General features: G+C 53.9%; 1 protein-coding gene and 1 long non-coding RNA gene across 2 annotated transcripts; both read left to right on the forward strand.

Annotated features, from left to right (window-relative positions):
• The first annotated feature begins 4,160 nt into the window (after positions 1 to 4,160).
• On the forward strand, positions 4,161 to 18,996 carry LOC136512813 (protein NRT1/ PTR FAMILY 5.1). The gene is made up of 3 exons (XM_066506814.1): positions 4,161 to 4,383; positions 4,492 to 4,709; positions 17,255 to 18,996. Exons 1-3 carry the CDS (start codon positions 4,269 to 4,271, stop codon positions 18,731 to 18,733), a joined length of 1,812 nt encoding a protein of 603 aa, XP_066362911.1. The 5' UTR covers positions 4,161 to 4,268; the 3' UTR covers positions 18,734 to 18,996.
• Positions 11,011 to 13,347, forward strand: LOC136514484 (uncharacterized). The gene is made up of 3 exons (XR_010773656.1): positions 11,011 to 12,477; positions 12,547 to 12,621; positions 12,699 to 13,347. It is a non-coding gene; the product is annotated as an uncharacterized lncRNA (long non-coding RNA).
• Positions 18,997 to 20,345: the final 1,349 nt, after the last annotated feature.

Here is a 20,345-nt window from a genome sequence, read left to right on the forward strand (position 1 = left end):
GGTGCTTTGAATTTGAGAACATAGAATGAAACTCTGCTACTGAAGTTCATTCATAAATTCCTTAATAGAGAGGACCTCCTATGTGTTAATCTGGTCTGGGGGAGACATTATCAAAATGGGAGCTGCCAAATAATTTGAATTGAGGCGCCTTCTGGTGGGGAGACATTACCAAGCTTTTAGACAAATACAAGGGCATGGCCAAAGTCAACATCCAAGATGGAAGAACCTGCTTGGTTTGGGAAGACATGTGGAATGGAATGATTCCAAAGCCCAACTTCCCTGAACTTTACTTATATTCTAAAAAGAAAAGCATCACCTTTGTAGAAGCAAAGTCGTCACCAAATCTACATAGCCTTTTATACTTGCCCTTAATCTATGGAAGCATTCTCCCAGCTCACGCAACTCAAAAACCTCCTTGATACTACCTAGGTATCTAAAGATTCTGACTCTTGGCTCTATATGTGGGGAACATGCAACTTCTCTTCAACAAAGGCATACATACATTTGAGTGGGTATTGTGTCATCCAACCTGCCTTCAGATGGCTCTAGAAAAGGTCTTGTCAAAACAAGCACCATGTTTCCTTTTGGCTTCTCCTAAAGGATAGGTTAAGCACTAGAGGGATTCTAAAAGCGGAGAAATATGGAACTTGAAAGTTACACTTGTGTCCTCTGCAATGAGCAAGTGGAGGAGATTGTGGAGCATCTCTTCATAAGCTTCCTAACAAGAGTCAAACATAGGGGTATGTTAAGCCAAAGGGAGAAAGACTACCCACCGACAGATCCCTCCAGGATCGCTCGGGGGCTATACCCATCGGGTACGCTCGCGTGTACCCTCTAGACAAAAGTTGGGTAGAGCCCGAGAACACCCACAAACTTTGCTCGGGGCTCGGGGGGCTTACCAAGGCCTCGGGGTCCCGATCGATGGCGCCCGAGCCTAACTCTAGCTCGACTCTAGCCCGAGCTAGCGCTCGGGCCAGCGCCTGGCGCCCCGAGCATTAGCCAACCCGCTAAGCTTCCCAGGCCTCAGCAGCCTTGGGGGCTCCACGATGCCAACCCGTTCAATTGGTGCAAGGCGCTGTCGGCCGCTCCCTCGGTAGGGTCATGCAGATGGCGTGATATAATATGACAAATCGCCTTACAGGCTCTAGTGGCGCTAGATTCCCAGGTCTGCTCATCAGCCCCCCAAGCCGGGGTGCCTTCACCGCAAAGGAAGCCTAGAGAAGGCTTACCCGGTGGAGGCCGAACCACAGGAGACAACACCTGACGGTCAAGTGTTAGGGGCCCAACGACGTCAGGCGGCGCACCGCAGCTCCCCTGACTCCACGACAACGCCAAAGGTCCATCCACACCGTAGCATCGCCCTCCTGGACCTCAGCACACGAAGATCATAGACCATAGCCCCCAAATCGCCTTGTACTCGACCGTCCTTAGGATATAAGGGCAAGTTCAGCTCCCATAGACAGGGGGCTGAGCAATCCGAGTTCGGTCAAACCAACTGAGAGGAACAACATAGTGTTCCTTCCTCGGCAACCCAGCAAGAGAGAGGAGTATTTCCCTTACTCGCCGGGGAAGAAAACTCATCACTGACGAGCCGTTGGATAGCACCGAGCGATCCCTTACCAAACTCTCTTTCTCTTCCGTTGTAACCCTCCGATTTGGGTGCTCCTAAATACGAAGAACTACTCACTGCTGGACGTAGGGCCCCAACGGCCTGAACCGGGATACATCGTTGTGTCTCCTCTTGTGTTCTTGAGTACCCGACCTACCGGAGACCCACACTTCTGACATCTGACGAACAACGATACCTGTCGCGGTGACGAACCCATGACACTTCTCTTTTACAAAGGTCTTCTAGCAGTAGTCCATCCATCTAAGAACCAATCAAAATTTAGACCCCTTCCCCAATTTAGAGTACTAAGAGTTCAGATTAATCAGCCTTTCTTAATAGAGATCATCATGTTGCTTTGTTGGCCCCGGATGGGCAAAAATAACCAGATTTTCAAGTAGATTCCTGTCCCTATCCAACGATGCAAATTCATCTTTTTAAATGAGTTGCATGCTCTGCTATACCATGCCAAGAAGAAATACTTCCCAAGAATTCAGAAATGGAAAGACTCATTGTCTTGAGCCTTTGGCCAACCGTTTCCTTCCTCATTTTCTTTGTTTCCTTCTTAGTCCCTTATTGTGATAGCCACCTTCGCCCTTCTCTTTGCTTGTTTGTACATAACTTTTGTTTTCAGTATATCCTAGGATAGGGGCCAGAGCCCCTCCTGATCATTTCAAAAGAAATATTTAGATTTATAAACATTTTAATATGGTTAGATTTATAATTAAATATAATATTTCCTCCATTTCAAACTATAAGACGTTTAGACATACCGTATATCTAAGTGAAAGGACCGTGACACCTAACAGGGGGTGTGAGTTAGAAAATTTAAAACTCTTTCCATCTATGGCCTCTTTTTCTTAACCTTAGCGAAACCTATGTACTTAGGTAAAACTATCTAAATGTGCAATTATAGTTTTGCTAGTGTGTTGCTATCTCTACCGCAAAAGAGTTATGCAACCTAGGTTCTAATACTATCAACTAAGCTAGGAAAGATAAAGCACACAACCAAGGTAGCAATATAAATGTGGAAGCTAAAGTGAGGTAGAGATGTAATCTCTCGTCGACGACTCCGGCATTTTGCCAAGGTATCGAGAAGCGCTCAAGATTCCCCCAAGTCCTCGTTGGAGCCCCTTGCAAGAAAGCCCTCGCAAAGGCTAACCTCCCAGTCAGGTAACTCCGTGGATAACCTCGGGCCTTCTCCACACATAAGTGGGTCTTTGATGTTCCTTCCGGTAAGTCTCTCCCAGACCACTCCCTACCGTCTTCACTATCAAGCTTCCGGCCAAAACGCCACGGGCCTTGTTCCCTCCAATATACGGTGGCAGCCATACTAAAAACGTGGTTGGTGTGGTCTCACAAAACTACAAGCCCCGTCGAGTACAAACATGGTACACGCAAGCACCGAGTGGTAAGAGGTATGCAAACCTTATTTAACAACTAAGCCTAAGCCTAGAGCAAGCGCATATGAGCGTGGTTCTAACTAACTTAAGCTCTTCGTAAAGCACCTATGCTAATCATCAAGTCATATTTAAGCCCTATACATATGGAGAGCACCAATGTGGTGTACCAACACCCTAGCACCTTGCTTCAGCTCTGGTTGGGACAGTTATTTATAGTGCCAAGCTGAAACTAGCTGTTGGATGCTGATCGCAGGCTTCTGTGTGAGCACTGGCGCTACAGTGCTTTGCCCTGGACACGAGCGGTGCGTGCCACGTCGACTAGCCATTGCACTGTCAGAACCGACCGTTGCAGCACAGTGGGTGACCGGTGCTAGCATTGGTGCTTACACCGGTTATGACCAGTGCTTTGTGGCCTTCTCCAACTCTTCTTCAACGCCTCTGGAACGCGTTATCGGTGCTCTGACCAGTGTACCACCGGTGACGACCAGTGCCCTTTGGGGTGTTCTCGCCCGCTTTCAACCCTCTCTTGACATGGTAATCGGTGCACCATGTCTGGTGCACACCGGTGTGCCTGGTGCCCTGGTTGCTGCTTCTGTGTGCTGCAGCTTCTCTGGACACCATGTCCGGTGAGGCAACCGGTGTGCCAGCGGTGGTGACCAGTGCACGCTGCAGCCGCTGCCCTTTCTTCTTTTCCCTGCGAATCTTCGTCTTCGGGCAACTTTGCGTCTTTGAACATCTATCTTCACTTCTATGTTCATCACACCTCGTCTAGTGCCTTCTTTTCGGCGTTGATCAACTTCTTCTCGTTTCAAACCAACCCAAGTCCGTCTGTACATCCTATCGAACTACGAAACATACAATTACAAACACGTTAGTCCAACTTTATCTTGCTAATCATCAAACACCAGAATCGGTCCATTTTCTTTACACTAAGCAAGTACAACGCAAAAGATATGTTGTTGTATATGTTTATAATCCTAAATAATATAATATACAATAAATGAATACTTAAAATATAACTCTAGAAACTGTGTCGTATCAACGCCTTAGAAATTATTTTATTAACTAGACCAGAGAAAGTATCTCTCATCTACACGTAGCCAGTAGGTCCACCAGCCAAGAGCACTATATATATATACATACACGTCTCGTCGCTCCAGCTCCCGGCGGCGGGCCTACCAGTACCAGCCAAGGCCATCTCGACACCACAAGATTGGTTGGCAGCCAAGTCTGAGCACACACATCGACAGCTCAACACCATGGAAGAGGAAGCCAAGCAAGATGCGTACACAAAGGACGGCTCCGTCGACCTCCGCGGCCAGCCGGTGCTGGCCTCCCAGACCGGGCGCTGGAAGGCCTGCGCCTTCCTAGTAGGTAATAGCTAGTAGCTCTTGGGCTCTTGGCGTTCTATCCATTCCCCGTTGGCCTGACTGTCATCATGGACTCGCGCCTGCACGGCTGACCATATGCTATATGCTACAGGGTATGAGTCCTTCGAGCGGATGGCGTTCTACGGTGTGGCGTCGAACCTGGTGGTGTACCTGACGACGCAGCTCCGGGAGGAGACGGTCCCGTCGGTGCGCAACGTCAACAACTGGACGGGCGCCGTCTGGATGACCCCCATCGTCGGCGCCTACATCGCCGACACGTTCCTCGGCCGCTTCTGGACCTTCACCATCTCCTCACTCGTCTACCTCGCGGTTAGTTCCTAGTTGCTCTTTTTTCCCCACCAGGTTTGGAGTTCCCTAGTTTGATGCTGTTCGATTTTCCTAGAGCTTGTTTTCATATTTTCTGTTGCTGCTCTGCTGAGGACAACCCACCAGGCAGCTGCAGTGCCTTACACTTATTACACCGGACTAATTTTCCTTGTTTTCTTCCTTTCTTAATTACAACCCTCCTTAATCGAATGAATGACAGAGCTTTCACTTAGGTTAGTAGTTGGTGTCGCTAATTTCTTAACGGGAACCTACGTAACCGCACTTTTTTTGTAGCGAGAATCGCATGCTGCAGGCTTGCAAATTTTAATAGCTGGAATTCTAGATCAGGCCAACCATAAATTCCGTAAGTAGACAGAGGCTCCGTTCGTTTCATTAAAAAAACAAGTTAAAACACTGTTCCGGTTCCGACTGATTTATTATGAGAGAAAAACACTGAAAAAAAAACTAAAAAATATGGATTACAAGATAACCGAACAGGGCCAGAGTGACATGACGTGGGTGACCAGTATTTTGTCTGCAATCGCCTTTCGTCAGTTTGGATTGCGACGAGTAGGGTCGTAGTAGAGAAGAAAACGCACGACGACAGCGGCCGGGAGGAGCCAAAGCAAGCTAGCTAGCCGATTAGGAATCTTTCTGGCCTGCTGCTTTCAGTTTCAGCTGGGACAATTGGAGACTGATCCTTGTGTTGCGTGTGAGAATGGGGCGCCTGTGTCACTCTCTAGTCTCTCAAACTATATAGTACAGACAAACAAAGGTTCATGTGATGCTGGGTCCGTTATTCAGTTTTTCTGCTACGTCTAAAGCCCACCGCCCGCAATTGCGTCGATGAATGATTGGTTCTCCGTCCAGTGTTTACACCTTTTTTTTGTGAACACGTCTAGTGTTTACACTAACTATGACCCTCGTGTTGAAATGTCAGTGCTCCAAAAATGGATTCTTCTGGCCGGGTCCCTACCGTAGCACGGTAGACTTACATGAAGGAGCTCGAGCTGGGTAAACCAGTTTTCAGTTTCATTTGTTTCAGAATCATTTGGTAGGAAGTAGGATGTGGGGACCTGAGATACGGGGGGAGGAGAAACTCTCTTCCGAGCATAGCCTCCCGGCTTAGAGCCTCGCTGAGACTGACGATATATACCCTCAAAAAGCTCACATTCCTAAAGCTAGAGCTAACTTGTTAGTCAAACATCATCTCTATTCTACTATGCTCCAATTTCAAAATTAGTCAGAATACACACTCTCAAACATAGGAGTACTCATAGCCGTGCTGTGTTTGTTTCCCTCGGGCAAAAATTTAGCCCTGTCACATCGAATCTTGATACCAATTGGGAGTATTAAACATAGGCTAATTATAAAACTAATTACACATATTGAAGCTAATTTACGAGACGAATCTATTAAGTCTAATTAGTCCATGATTTAATAATGTGGTGCCACAGTAAACATTTGCTAATTATGGATTTGTCGGTGTTTTGGTCCGGTGGGTCCTCAACCGACTAGTGAAAGTGTACTTGTCGGTGTTTTGGACCGGCGGGCCCTCAACCGGCTAGTGAATGTGTACTGCGTGCCCCTAATCCTGGATGGTGATGCAAAGAGATACAAGTTTTATACTGGTTCAGGCAATAGGTGCCCTACGTCCAGTCTGAGAGAGCGATCTTGTATTCCTTGCACCGAGGTGCTTGTAGTAGGGGTTTACAAGCTGGGCGAGAGAGGGAGCTAGTCCCAGGTCTCTGCGTGGAGCGGCGTGGGTTGCTTGAGATGTTGATCTCAGGCAGCGGGGGAGCGTGCGTATTACAGAGTGTTGAGCGTTGCTGGAGCGTGTGTGTCTGAGTCTCCGTGAGTCTATCTGTGCGTGCCCCTGTCTCTCCCTTTTATAGTTGAAGGGGGGACAGGGGCGATACATGTGTTCGTTACGTGACGTTTTGTGAGCGGAGGCGGTATGTCCGAGCCCTATGTTTGTCACTGTGGCGGCATGGTCGACGGAGCAGTCTTGTCCTCGGTGCACTGGAGCGACGCGCCGGTCACGCCCGATCATGTGCGACGTGGGGGCTCCTGTGATGGCTTGACGCAGGGCATGGCGCAGACTGTGGACGACGTGCCGGTCGTTGTATGTCGACAACGTAGAGAGCCGAGGCCCCGTCAGTGCAGAGGCTGAACCATTGTGGAGGGCTCGACGGGCGCGAGTCCCGAGGCTACAGGGGTGCGGAGGCGGGTAGCCGAGGCTCGGAGGGAGTAGTTTGGTCCTTTATGCTGATTCCGAGGCTACAGAGACCCGGACATGACTCTCCACGCCGCACTGTCCTCGGAGCAGGTGGGGTTAGGCAGCACAGTGTCGCATGGGTGTCAGTCGTGGGCACAGTGCCGAGCACAGCGGCCGGTAACCCCTGCCCCGTCTTGTCCCGGACGGCATGGCGTCGATGTGACTCCCATCTCGTTGGCCACTCCGCCATATCGAGCCGTCGTTCGGTTGACGTCGCGGGAGTGGTCGGTCGCACCAGTTGGACGTGACGTCCCGGTCGAGGCGGTGGTGACGAGGTAGCTGCCGAGCCGGCCTCAAGCGAGTCGGAGAATCGGTACCCCGTCCGAGGCCTTACGGGCGGGTCTCGAGCGAGGCGGAGAATCGGTACCTCGTCTAAGGCCTTACGGGCGGGGCCTCGAGCGAGGCGGAGAATCAGTACCTCGTCCGAGGCCTTACGGGCGGGGCCTTGAGCGAGACAGAGAATCAGTACCTCGTCCGAGGCCTTACGGTTGGGGCCTCGGGCGAATCGGAAAACTGATCGAAGTGGGCCGGGCGGTCAAGCCGAGCCTCGGATAAGGTGGGGGTTTGCCGGTAGTTATCTCTTGGCTTCGATTTTACAAGGTCTAAGCGATTTTTTCGGTTCTTGCTTAGGGGACCCCTTTTTATGGTACCCGACAGTAGCCCCCGAGCCTTAGGGAGAGTGTGAGCGCTCTGCCTGAGGTTTTGACGAGACTTGGCTCGCGGCAGCTCCTGGCGGGATGGTGTTTCATACTTGAGGCCTCGGTGGGTGCGCGCGAGCACACCCGCCGGGTGTAGCCCTCAAGGCCCTGGAGGAGTGGATTTATTCCTCCAGGGGCTTTTCTCATGTTGAGCGAGGGGGTTTATCACGTTTGCCGAGCCCACGAGTGCGAGTTCGGGTCGCGGGGTTTTGGCTTGTTTGCAGGAAGAGCCCCCGAGCCTCTGTGCGCAGCAAGAGGGCGATCCGGAGTTTCCCTGTCTTTTTTGTGCGGCCCTCGCGCATCCTTTTTGTTCGGAAGGAGGGGTGGAGTATGCCAGGCTACCCTCGGTGGGCGCGAGCGGTAACACCTCCGGTGAGCTGTTATCAGGTAAGTCCAAGTGGAGGCCCGTGCCCCATTCGATAGGGGTCGGCTGGTGGTCCAGAGACGCACTCCAAAAGTACTAGAGGGCTTCTCTAGTGGGTCCCAGGGCCGTTCGATTGGCCCCGGGGGCTCGGTGCCTCCCTACGATGGGATCCCATTCAGAGAATTCCCTGCCGGTCTCGAACATGACTTAGGGCATCCCGAGCAATCGCTTGCTCAGGCCTCGGCCATGTACGGGCTCGCCCATAGTCATCCCTGACTCTGTTGTCCTAGGGCGGCTGTCGAGACCCTCGGGGGCCTAGCCTTTGAACCCCTGGACCGTAACGGGCTCGATGCCCTTTATCGCATTTTGCCGAGCCCCCGAGTGCGAGTTCGGGTTGCTGGGCCTCGGCGTGTATGCAGGAAGGGCCCCCGGGCCTCTGCGCGGAGCAAGAGGGCGATCAGGAGTTTCCCTATCTTTTTTGTGTGGCCCTCGCACATCCTTTTCGTTCGGAAGGAGGGGTGGAGTATGCCAGGCTACCCTCGGTGGGCGCGAGCAGTGACACCTCCGATGAGCTGTTATTGGGTAAGTCCAAGTGGAGACCCGTGCCCCATTCGATAGGGGTCGGCTGGTGGTCTAGAGACGCACTCCAAAAGTATCAGAGGGCTTCTCTAGTGGGTCCCAGGGCCGTTTGATTGGCCCCGGGGGCTTGGTGCCTCCCTACGGTGGGATCCCATTCAGAGACTTCCCTGCCGGTCTCGGACATGACTTAGGGCATCCCGAGCGATCGCTTACTTGGGCCTCAGCCATGTACGGGCTCGCCCATAGTCGTCCCTGACTCTGTTGTCCTGGGGCGGCTGTCGAGACCCTTGGGGGCCCAGCCTTCGAACCCCTAGACCGTAACCGGCTCGGTGCCCAGTTCCTTAGTCTGAAAGGAATCGGGTGGGGGATATTCCCCTCCCATCGGCTGACAATGGCAACGCGCCTTTTGAGGCGGTTTCTCAGGGAGATGGAATGACGCCTGCCGTCACTGCGGTCGGATGTGATGCGATGTCTGCGGATGGGACGTTACTGTGCGCACGATTAATAAGGAAAAGGTGGACACATGGGTGGTTTAGTCAGATCCGGATTAACTACGCCAGATCTGAGGGAAACTTCCCCGGTTTCATCGCCCGATCGTTTCGCCCCCTTCCCTCATAAATACGTGGCGAGCCTCGCCCCTCCCCTCCTTACCTTGCCTGCATACGTTAGACCTTTCTGCCCTTGAGCGGTTGCTAAGAACAAAGAGCGCCGGGGAGAAGAAGGGAGAAGGGGGAGGAAGAGAGCGAGAGAGGGAGAGAGGTAGCGAGAGCTCACCTTACCGCTGTAGCTGCGTTCTCCACCGCACCCATGGCCGGCGGCGCTGTTGTCATTCAGGTGGGTCCTTGGGGTCTGTCCGACGTGTCTGCGGCGACGCTGCAGTCGCTTGTTGACGACGGCCTCCTCCGCCCGGTTACTGACCCCAACAGACTGGAGTGGATTGCTCCGGGGGCTGAGCCGGAGCCGAGGCCATGCGATGGCTACATCGTGAGTTTCGTGGCCTTCCACGAGCGCGGTCTCGGCCTGCCAGCGGACCGGTTCATGCGGGCGCACCCGCACTACTGTGGCGTGGAGCTCACAACTTCAACCCCAACTCCATCGCGCAGGTGGCCATCTTCGTCGCTGTCTATGAGGGGTACCTGGGCATTGCCCCCCACTAGGAGCTGCGGCTCCATCTCTTTCGGGCGGGGCTCACCACCAAGCTGGCGGGCACGACGGGCACGCAGAAGGCGATGAGGGCCGACGGCTACACTCTCCAAGTGCGCCAAGACCAGCAGCTCCTCTACATCCCGGCCCAGCTCGCGTCGTCCAACCGCCGCTGGTACAACAGCTAGTTCTACCTCCGCAATGACGACGATGGACTTCCCCCCTATACCAGGCGGAGAAGTGGAGGTACGGCGTCCCGACGGTTGATCAGCCCAAGCTGCGGCCGCTTCTGGAGGCATTGGAGAGGCTGCGCAGCCGTGGCCTTACGGCGGTTGTGGTTGTGGCGGCCTTCCACCGCTGGAGGGTGCTGCCACTGATGGCTCGGCGGCAGCGCCTGTTTGAGATGACACCGAACAAGCTGATCGATGGCGTTCGGATGTCCGCCGTTGCCCTCTCCGACGAGGAGATTCTACATCGGATGAGAGAGACGGTGGAGGGGCGGCTGAGGAGCAGTGGTCTGTCCCCGTTCTTGATGCGCCCGTCATGGGGGTACCTCTCTCTGGTAAGTCATGCGCCGCTATAGCCCCCGAGGCCTCTTCGCTCCTTACATTTTCAATCTGTTCCTTTATTCACGTTCGCTGTTCCTGCAGGGGATGAGGGATGTGCGAGCCTCCCCGCCACCCGTTCTCGAGGACGCAGAGCGGCGGGTGGTGAACAGGGCGCATGCCGAGACGTAGAAGAAGCGGAAGGACACCGAGGAGGCAAGGCGCAAGAGGAAGAACCTTGAGCGCGACGAGCTGGAGAAACGTCGCCGGCAGCAGAGGCACGATGGTCTCCCAGTGGAGCCATCTCTGTCACCGTCGTTGTCGGATCCCTCGAGCGATGATGACGAGAGCGAGGCGGGGCAGGGTACCCTGGACCATCTCCCTGACATCAGGGGGACGACGCTCGGGGCGTCGGCGAGCAGCCCGGCGTTTCTAGGAGGAGGAGGAGGAGAGGACGCCTCGGGGCCGGCGATCGTCAGCCCCGGGGCCGAGGCCGACACGCCCGAGGCATGGGCGTTAGCGAAGCATGCCGTCAGCTCAGTGGCCTCGACGGTGGAGGTGGAGCAGGCGGTGGCGGGGGCGATGCAACCACCTCCGCAGAGGGTTGAGGGGGCGCCGGAGTCCGGCGAGGGCCGGTCGGCACCGACGGACACGGGGGCCGTGCCACCACTGCCACCACCACCATTGCAGAGGACGAGGGACGCAGCGCGGAAGCGGTTGTGTCCCCGTTCGAGGTAAGTGTTTTGTCAGTGGAGTTGCAGCATCTGCCGCTCGTCCCTTGGTCGTATGCTAACCTTGTGAGTGTTTTGCCTTCAGCCAGAAGCGTCAGGTGGAAGCGCCTGCCCTGGTGCCACATAAGGCGCTTAAGGTGAGCACCAGCTCCACCGCCCAATGGGTGGTGGAGGCACAAGCTGCCATGCAGCGTGGCGCGGTGTCGGCGAGGGCCGACCCGAAGGAGCCGGCCGCCCAAGGAGAGGTTAGCGAGGCAGCCACGAAGCAAGCGGGGGAGGAGGCGCCTACGTCCTGTGAGGCCGAGGCCCGCGAATCAGATGAAGCTGAGGCACCCTTAGTCGCTGAGGCCACCGAGGGCGAGGCCAAGGCCCCTAGGACATTCGAGGCCGAGGTGGTGGAGGCCGAGGCCCTTAGGGCTTCAGAGGCCGAAGTGGCGGACGTCGGGGCTCCCCGGGCTGCCGAGGCCGAGGTGGCGGAGGCCAGTTTGGGCACGGTGGAGCCGACGGGCCAGGATGCGGAGATGGAGGCGGAGCAAGCTTTAGTACCACCCCTGGTCCAAGACCCGCCGCCGTCGCAGGGAAGCGCCCAGGAGGTGGAGGTCCATTCGATCTCCTTCGACAATACTTCCTAGGGGAAGGAGGTGGCGGACGCCGAGGCGGCCAGCACCGCGGAGTAGCCGGCTCCGACCTCTGGCGAGGGGAGCTCGGCCCTCATTCGGGTACAACCCGAGCCCCGCGGGTGGGATAGCCTGCGTGTCTTGTGGCGGAGCCAGGACGACCCTGAGGGGGAGCCTCTGTTCGCCCTTGATGACGTGGCCGAGGGGGGGCACTGGGACTCCTTTGAGAAATTCCGTCGTCTGGCGGAGCAGTCGCTGCGGACAGCGCTGTCCGTCGTGGCTGACAATCTGTCCAGTGTTGCCCAGGTGCGCGCTTTCTTTTTTCGTGCTATGTAGTCTTTTCTCGAGTTTTCTTGTAGTGCTTGACGTCTGTTCTGCCTATCCAGGATCTCGAGGCCCGGTCCCTTGGGAAATCGTTGTTCCTCCAGCGGGAGAGGGGCGTCTAGGACCAGCTCGGGCAGTAGAAGGACTTGCTCGCCAATGCCAACGAGCTTCTGTCGGCGCGGAGCGTGGAAGTGGAGGACCTCCGCCTTCGTTGTGCTGACATGAAGGCCGAGGTGGCCATGGCTTGGGAGCAGGCCGCCCCTTTGGCGGCGCGGATCAAGGAGCTAGAGGAGGAGTTGACCTAGGTGGCTGGCAAGCGGGACACCTTCAGGTCCCGGGCCGAACAAGTGGAGGTCTCTGCCAAGGCCGTCGCTGGGCAACTGGGGGCGGAGCAGGGCGCGCACCTACTGATAAAAGGTGCCTTGGCGGAGGCCCTCAAGGTGGCCAAGGCTTCTCGGGCCGAGGCTTTAGCCTGGAAGAAAAAGACCGAGGGTGAGTCCTGTTCCCCTTGTTTTATTTATTTTTCTTGCGTTCGACCCCTAACTCGCCGATGCAACGCAGAGCTAGAGAAGGAGGCTTCCAGGGCGGCCGAGGCCTCTCGGGTCGAGGTTCAAAGCTGGAAAGAGAAAGCTGAGGGTGAGTCCCGTAGGCCTACGCCCCTGTTCGGCTTATTTCCTTTTGTGCTTAACCCTATCCCACTTGTCTTGGTGCAGGGTTGGAGAAGGAGGTCTCTCGGGCAGCTGAGGCCTCCGTTGAGGTGCAAGCGGTGCTCGAGGCCGAGATCCAGGAGCACAACACGCTGCAGAGCGCCGTCCATACCGCTTGCGAGGCCCTAGAGGTCGGGGGGGGGGGATCGAATCAAGCAGCTCCCTCGAGAGCCGCTTGATCGCGTTGAGCGGCCGAGTCCACGAGTGGCTCTGGGGGGCACTGCATACGGGCGTGAAGCGCGCCCTGGCCGTCGTCTCCTCGCACTACGTCGGCGTTGACCTCAAGGCCGTCTGCGACGGTTACGTCTTGGCTGAGGATGATGCGGAGGCTGAGGAGGAGGTCATGAAGCTGGTGGTGGCAGCCGAGGCCCCTGGCACGGCGCTGGCCAAGCTATTCGAAGAGGAGGTGGTTCCTCCTGCGCCGACCGCCAACGCTGGCGACCCTGAGTTCTGACCTGGGCCAAAGGGGTCATGTAAATAGATTAAGACTTATGTTACCATATCATAACGCTTGTGGCCATCGAGGCCTTTTAAAGTACTCGTGTGTATACGCTTTTTAATCGTTTTCTATTGTATTTCCGAGCCTCTGCCCTCTATCTCGTCTCTGAACATATCACTTGTGAAAAACTTCCTCGGAGCCTAAGCTGCCCCTCGGGCAAAAGGTGGTGAGGGAGTTGCCGTAGCCCGGAGGCGTAGGCCGTCTCGCGGCTCGGCCGGCCTTTTGGCCCTAAGACAGACTTTCGGCCTTTTTACAATCGATTTGTCAGAGCACGCTAGAGAGTTTGGCGTAGAAATTTTTTCGAAAAACGACTAAAAAATGGTGCCTGGGACTTAGTGGGGGGGTCTGAAAGGTCCTAATGGCTCGAGGAGGGGGGGGGGTGAATAGCCTAATAAAAATTTCTACAACAACACTTAACCAAATGGTTAGACAATTATGAGGCGAAGCAAGTGTTGCGCTAGCCTACTCAAAATACAAGCCACCTATCACAATTCTAGTTTAGATAGTGTCAATTCATACAAGAGCAATGACACTACCCTATGTTAGTGTACTCTCAAAGGCTAACTAAAGAGCCACACCAACCAAGCAAGCAAGCTCTCACAACTAGCTACACTAAAGAGCTTGTCAACTAGTTTGCGGTAAAGTAAAGAGAGTGATCAAGATAGTTATACCGCCGTGTCGAGGAGTGAACCAATCAATCACAAGGATGAATAACAATGAAGACCAATCACCTCGGAATCAAAGGATGAACACAATGATTTTTACCGAGGTTCACTTGCTTGCCGGCAAGCTACTCCTCGTTGTGGCGATTCACTCACTTGGAGGTTCACGCGCTAATTGGCTTCACACGCCAAACCCTCACTAGGGTGCCGCACAACCAACACAAGATGAGGATCACACAAGCCACAAGCAATTCACTAGAGTATCTTTTGGCGCTCCGCCGGGAAAAAGGTCAAGAACCCCTCACAATCACCACGATCGGAGCCGGAGACAATCACCACCCTCCGCTCAACGATCCTCGCTGCTCCAAGCCATCTAGGTGGCGGCAACCACCAAGAGTAACAAGCGAAATCCGCAGCGAAACACGAACACCACGTGCCTCTAGATGCAATCACTTAAGCAATGCACTTGGATCACTCTCAATCTCACTATGATGATGAATCAATGATGGAGATGAGTGGGAGGACTTTGGCTAGGCTCACAAGGTTGCTATGTCAATGAAAATGGCCAAAGATATGAGCCACAGCCGGCCATGGGGCTTAAATAGAAGCCCCCACGAAATAGAGCCGTTGTACCCCTTCACTGGGCACACTGCGCTCTGATCGGACGCTCCGGTCCAACTGACTGGACCCTGGACTTAGCGTCCGGTCCACTGATGGACGCCACGTGTTACCAGCTTCAAACGCTGTTCGTCAGTTTTCAACGGCTATGAAGTTGACCGGACACTCCGGTAGAACTGACCGGACGCTAGAGCCTCAGCGTCCGGTCGAGTACAGTAATGGTCAAAACCTAGTTTTCCTCGACCGGACGCGTCCGGTCCACCTCGACCGGACATAGCCCAATGTCTGGTGGTAAACCCTAGCCTCTGTACTGCCAGTCAACGTGAACGGACGCAGCCAGTCAGCGTCCGGTGCTTTTGGATCCAGCGTCCGGTCACATGACCGACGCTGGCATCATCTCTGTTTTCACTTCTAACTTCTCCACCCTTGCTCCAATGTGCCATCCACAAAGTGTATCACCTTGTGCACATGTGTTAGCATATTTTCACAAATATTTTCAAGGGTGTTAGCATTTCACTTGATCCTAAATGCATATGCAATGAGTTAGAGCATCTAGTGGCACTTTGATAACCGCATTTCGATACGAGTTTCACTCCTCTTAATAGTACGGCTATCAATCCTAAATGTGATCACACTCTCTAAGTGTCTTGATCACCAAAACAAAACAACTCCTATGGTTTATACCTTTGCCTTGAGCTTTTTGTTTTTCTCTTTCTTCCATTCAAGTTTAAGCCCTTGATCATCACCATGCCATCACCATTGCCATGCTATGATCTTCATTAGCTTCTCCACTTGAAGTGTGCTACCTATCTCATGATCACTTAATAAACTAGGTTAGCACTTAGGGTTTCATCAATTCACCAAAACCAAACTAGAGCTTTCAGGGTCCCCCCCTTCTAGCCCCCGAGGGAGGCTCGGTTCTGCAGAGGCAGAGCCGAGTCTTGTTCGAGCCCCGTGGTGGGCACCTCTGTAGAGGCAGAGCCGAGTCTCCCTTGTAGCGTTATCGTAACGCTGATCCCCCATCGATAGGTTCGTCCGAGGCCTCGTGGCGCGGGACCTCGGGCGAGTCGGAGAATCGGTACCTCGTCCGAGGCCTTACGGACGGGGCCTCGGGCGAGTCGGAGAATCGGTACCTCGTCCGAGGTCTTACGGGTGGGGCCTCGGGCGAGTCGGAGAATCGGTACCTCGTCCGAGGCCTTACGGGCGGGGCCTCGGGCGAGTCGGAGAATCGGTACCTCGTCCGAGGCCTTACGCGCGGGGCCTCGGGCGAGTCGGAGAATCGGTACCTCGTCCGAGGCCTTGTGGTTTCGTTCTGGGCCGAGCCCGCTTCGGGTGAGCCCGGATATTGTTCGAGGTGGGCCGGGCGGTCCATCCGAGCCTCGGATAAGTGGGTGTTTGCCGGTGGTTATCTCTTGGCTTCGATTTTTACAAGGTCTAAGCGATTTTTTCGGTTCTTGCTTAGGGGACCCATTTTTATGGTATCCGGCAGGATTACTTAAGCTTAATAGATTCATCTCACTAATTAGCCTACTCCTGTGCAATTAGTTTTACAATTAATTCATATTTAGTCCTTCTTAACACCTGAACGTCCGATGTGATACGATTAAACTTTAGCCCCTGGATCCAAACACAGCCTGTTAAAGGCCTATTTGATCCGTTAGAGATTGTAAATATCTAACTTCGAGAATGTGGATTGTCAAAATTTAAGCTGCAAAAACTTAAGAAAGGTATTGTTAAAAACCGCTCCAACAAGCAGGCTAAGCTCATGCATCAACTAAAGTTTGTGGCGGAAAATTTTGAGTACTTCAGCGCTTAACTGAATAGACTGTTGAAGATGCTCTTACCATGTTACGATGAAGAACAGCTTGGCAGCCCAAATTTGAGTACTTCGGCACTTAACTGGCACTTAACTGACACTATGTTACACAAGCACCGCGCTTCATGCATTCTGGGCTCTGCCCCTACTTGTGACTGAAATGATTTATCATGTACGAGAGTTGGGACAAAATAATTCAACTAAACACACAATCCAATGGACGTCATGGCTCATTAGTACTCCCTCCGTACTAAATTATAATTTGTTTGATCTTTTTATCTTAAGTTTGACCACTCGTCTTATTCAAAAAATTTATACAAACATAGTCAAATTTAAATCATTCTTGAAGAACTTTTATTAATAAAGCAAGCCACAATAAAAAAAGTAATATTTTGCTCAAATTTTTGAACAAGACGAGTGATCAAACTTAAGGTCAAAAAGATGAAACGAATTATAATTTGGAATAGAGGTGGTAGTGATTAAGAATGCAAGTTCTAATTATTTTGGGATATTGGATCGACTCAAACTTGCTCAATTAAATTAGACGGTATTTCACGTGATTTGAGTGGTGAGACACAAGCGAACGAGCCGATCACAAAAACACCGTTCATCTCTTCTCACCCACAGCCCGTTCGGCTTATCCCATATTTAACTTTTTTCAATTAGAATAGAGTTTTTCTCTCACAACAATTCAGCCAAATCAGTGTTTTCAGCCAAGATTTAGCAAGCCGAACTCTCCCTATGTGGAGCCACTATCTTTCCACAGCATATAGCCTTCCACCGCCCATAAAATGCACAGCTAAATATGATTCTTTGTTTATTTCAAAATTTAAAAACCCACAGCTTAATATTCAGTTGTGGTGGAAAGAGCTCCGATTTGTCCTGGATTTGGGGGCAAACGGTTTCTGTATACAATATTTCAAACTCGATGTAAGACAGTTGGTTAGGACTGACGGAACTGTTGCAGGGAATGGTTCTGATAACGCTGGCTGTATCGCTCGAGTCCCTCCACCCGCAATGCACGCCTGACGGCGGCTGCGCGGCGGCGACGCGGCAGCAGGTTGCCTTCTTCTACGGGGCGCTCTACACCATGGCCATCGGCGCGGGCGGCACCAAACCCAACATCTCGACGTTCGGCGCGGACCAGTTCGACGACTTCGACGCGCGGGAGCGCGAGGTCAAGGCATCCTTCTTCAACTGGTGGATGTTCAGCTCCTTCACCGGCGGCCTTGTCGCCGTGCTCGTCCTCGTCTTCGTGCAGGAGAACGTCGGCTGGGGCGTCGGGTACACCATCCCCACCGTCGGCCTTGCCCTGTCGCTCCTCCTGTTCTACGTCGGCACGCCGTTCTACCGGCACAAGCCCGTCCAGCGGGAGACGGCCGCCGGCCCGGCGAGGCTGGTCGGCAGGGTGTTCAGCGAGGCGTTCGCGAACAGGAGGCGCCTGCTTCCCGGCGACGCTGCCGAGCTGCAGGAGCACGAGACCGCGTGGTACACCGCGGCGGGGAAGCGGCGGCTGCACCACACACGGGCGTTCCGGTTCCTTGACAGGGCGGCCCTGAGGTCTGGGTCTGACACGAGGCGGCGGCAGCCGTGCACGGTGACCGAGGTGGAGGAGGTGAAGCTGATTATCGGAATGATCGTGGTGTGGCTGTCGACGTTGGTGCCCTGCACGATCTGGGCGCAGGTGAACACCCTGTTCGTGAAGCAGGGCACCACGCTGTACCGCTCCATGGGCGGCGTGCACATCCCGGCGGCGTCCCTGAGCAGCTTCATCACCATCTCGATGCTGCTCTCCATCCCGGTGTACGACCGCGTGCTGGTGCCGCTGGTCCGGCGCCGCACGGGCAACCGTCGCGGCATCACGCTCCTCCAGCGCCTGGGCATCGGGTGCGCGCTCCAGGTGCTGGTGGTGGCGTGCGCCTACCTCGTCGAAGTCCGGCGCATGCGCGTGATCCGGGAGCGGTCCGTCCACCGCGCCGGCGACACCGTGCCGATGAGCATATTCTGGATGCTGCCGCAGTACGTGCTGATGGGCGTGGGCGACGTCTTCAACTCCGTGGGCATCCTCGAGTTCTTCTATGACCAGTCGCCGGACGGAATGCGGAGCCTGGGCACCACTTTCTTCACCAGCGGCCTCGGCGTCGGCAATTTCCTCAACAGCCTTCTTGTGACGCTCATCGACCGTGCGACGAAGGGGCGCGGGAGCGCCGGCAAGAGCTGGATCGGCGACAACCTCAATGACTCCCACCTTGACTACTACTACGTATTCCTCCTGCTTCTCTCGGTGCTCAATATGGCTCTGTTCGTGTGGGTGGCGATGAGATACAAATACAAGAGGGAGTCCCTGGAGATCGAGCATCCGGAGTCAGAGATCGGCAGCGGCCAGGAGAGCGGCAAGTTAATGGAAGTGTCATTGACGATCAATGGTGCCCAGCCACCGGTGTGACCATTGAAGTGCAAGCGAGACGATCCACACGTATACACGAGCTCATTCAAGGTCTGTTAATGGGCATAATATAGCGTTGGGGGATATGCTTCAGTTCAAAAGCAAAAAGCAAGCCCACACTGGCGACAATCCGTGACATGAAGGGCTCATGTATGGTCTGCAAATCGGCCACACGCGAATGCTTTTGTAATGGCATATTCGCATGACCCAAAGCCTTAAATCGCAAACATATGTTAATCTAAGAGGGCTCTTTTATCAGTTCATCTAACTTTGACCCTCGACTACAAAATCATCTAGCGCTGGTATCCCGACTATAAAATACATTCACTTAGCACTAGACATGGCGCATGGCTGTTTTATCCAACGTGGAGCGGGTTTGACCATGCCACGCTGACGTTGACCGCCACGTAGGACATTGTCCTTGTCTCAGTGACATGTGGGACCCACGAGCGGGTGGAGGTGCCGTCGCGGGCATGGGCATCGATGCAGGGGGAGGAGGCTGACGACCAACTCCACCGTACGACGCTGGAGGCGGCGGCGGCAGGCGCCTAGGCCGGCCCACCCAAGGTAGCGCGGCTGGCGCCAAGGCCCCAAGGTGGAGTTCTTGTTTCTCATCAACTCCGACATCACCTTCGCCCCTCTCTGGGAGCACTTCTTCGCCGGGAAGGAGGTTCGGCTGAGCGTGTACGTCCGCGTCGACCCCGCCATGCACCTGTGCTTGCCGCCCACACCCTCGTTCTCGGGTCTCTTCGTGTCCGCCATGCCCACACGCCGTGCGGATGCTAGCCTCATCACCGTCGTGCGTAGCCTGCTGGTAACCATGCTGCTCAACCGGCCCCACCAATGCTTACTTCGCGCTGCTGTCACAGCACTGCGTGCCGCTCCACTCCTTCCAGCGCCGCTACGCCGCGCTCTTCCTGCCGTCATCGCCACCATCCCCCTCCGAAGGCGCACGGCTGCAGGACCCGCAACTACATTGAGGTGTTGACGGGTGAGTGGCAAATGTTATCACGCTACATTACGTGCAGCGAGGACGCCATGCTCCCAGAGGTCCCCTACGAGCGGTTTCACATCAAGTCCCAGTTCTTCATGCTAGCCTGGTGTTGACGGTCACTAACATCAATTATAAACTGTCAATATAACATGTATTTATATTTAATTTCATCACCAAACATACGTATAGGGGTTTAAACTAATAAATTCCACGAGTTTTGGTGAATCTGTGTTTTTAGCAGGGTTTATCCAGAAAAATATCAAGGGGACCTATTCATTAAAGGAAATTACAGAATTTCGCCACGTAATCGACGTGGAAAAACTCTAGAAGATTTTAAAAGGCGAATCACCAAAGCAGAACCTGTGTCTCTAACACGTGGGGCCGGCCAGCCCCACCTAGAGACCACTCGACCTATGGGCCCCCATATCAGCCTCCTGTAACACCCTCGGTGTTACACTATACAACTTTTTGCTAAAACACTACATGAGCATCATACTTATGTGTAAATATGGGTAATATAGAGTGTGAAGCAATATACGTAACTTAAAACGTTTGTCGGAAACGCGAAACGAATGTTTTGTTTCATGTCACGTTTTATCATTTAGGGTTCTAAATGAA

Source organism: Miscanthus floridulus, chromosome 16 (assembly GCF_019320115.1).
Source record: "Miscanthus floridulus cultivar M001 chromosome 16, ASM1932011v1, whole genome shotgun sequence".
In the NCBI taxonomy this organism is placed as follows: domain Eukaryota; kingdom Viridiplantae; phylum Streptophyta; class Magnoliopsida; order Poales; family Poaceae; genus Miscanthus; species Miscanthus floridulus.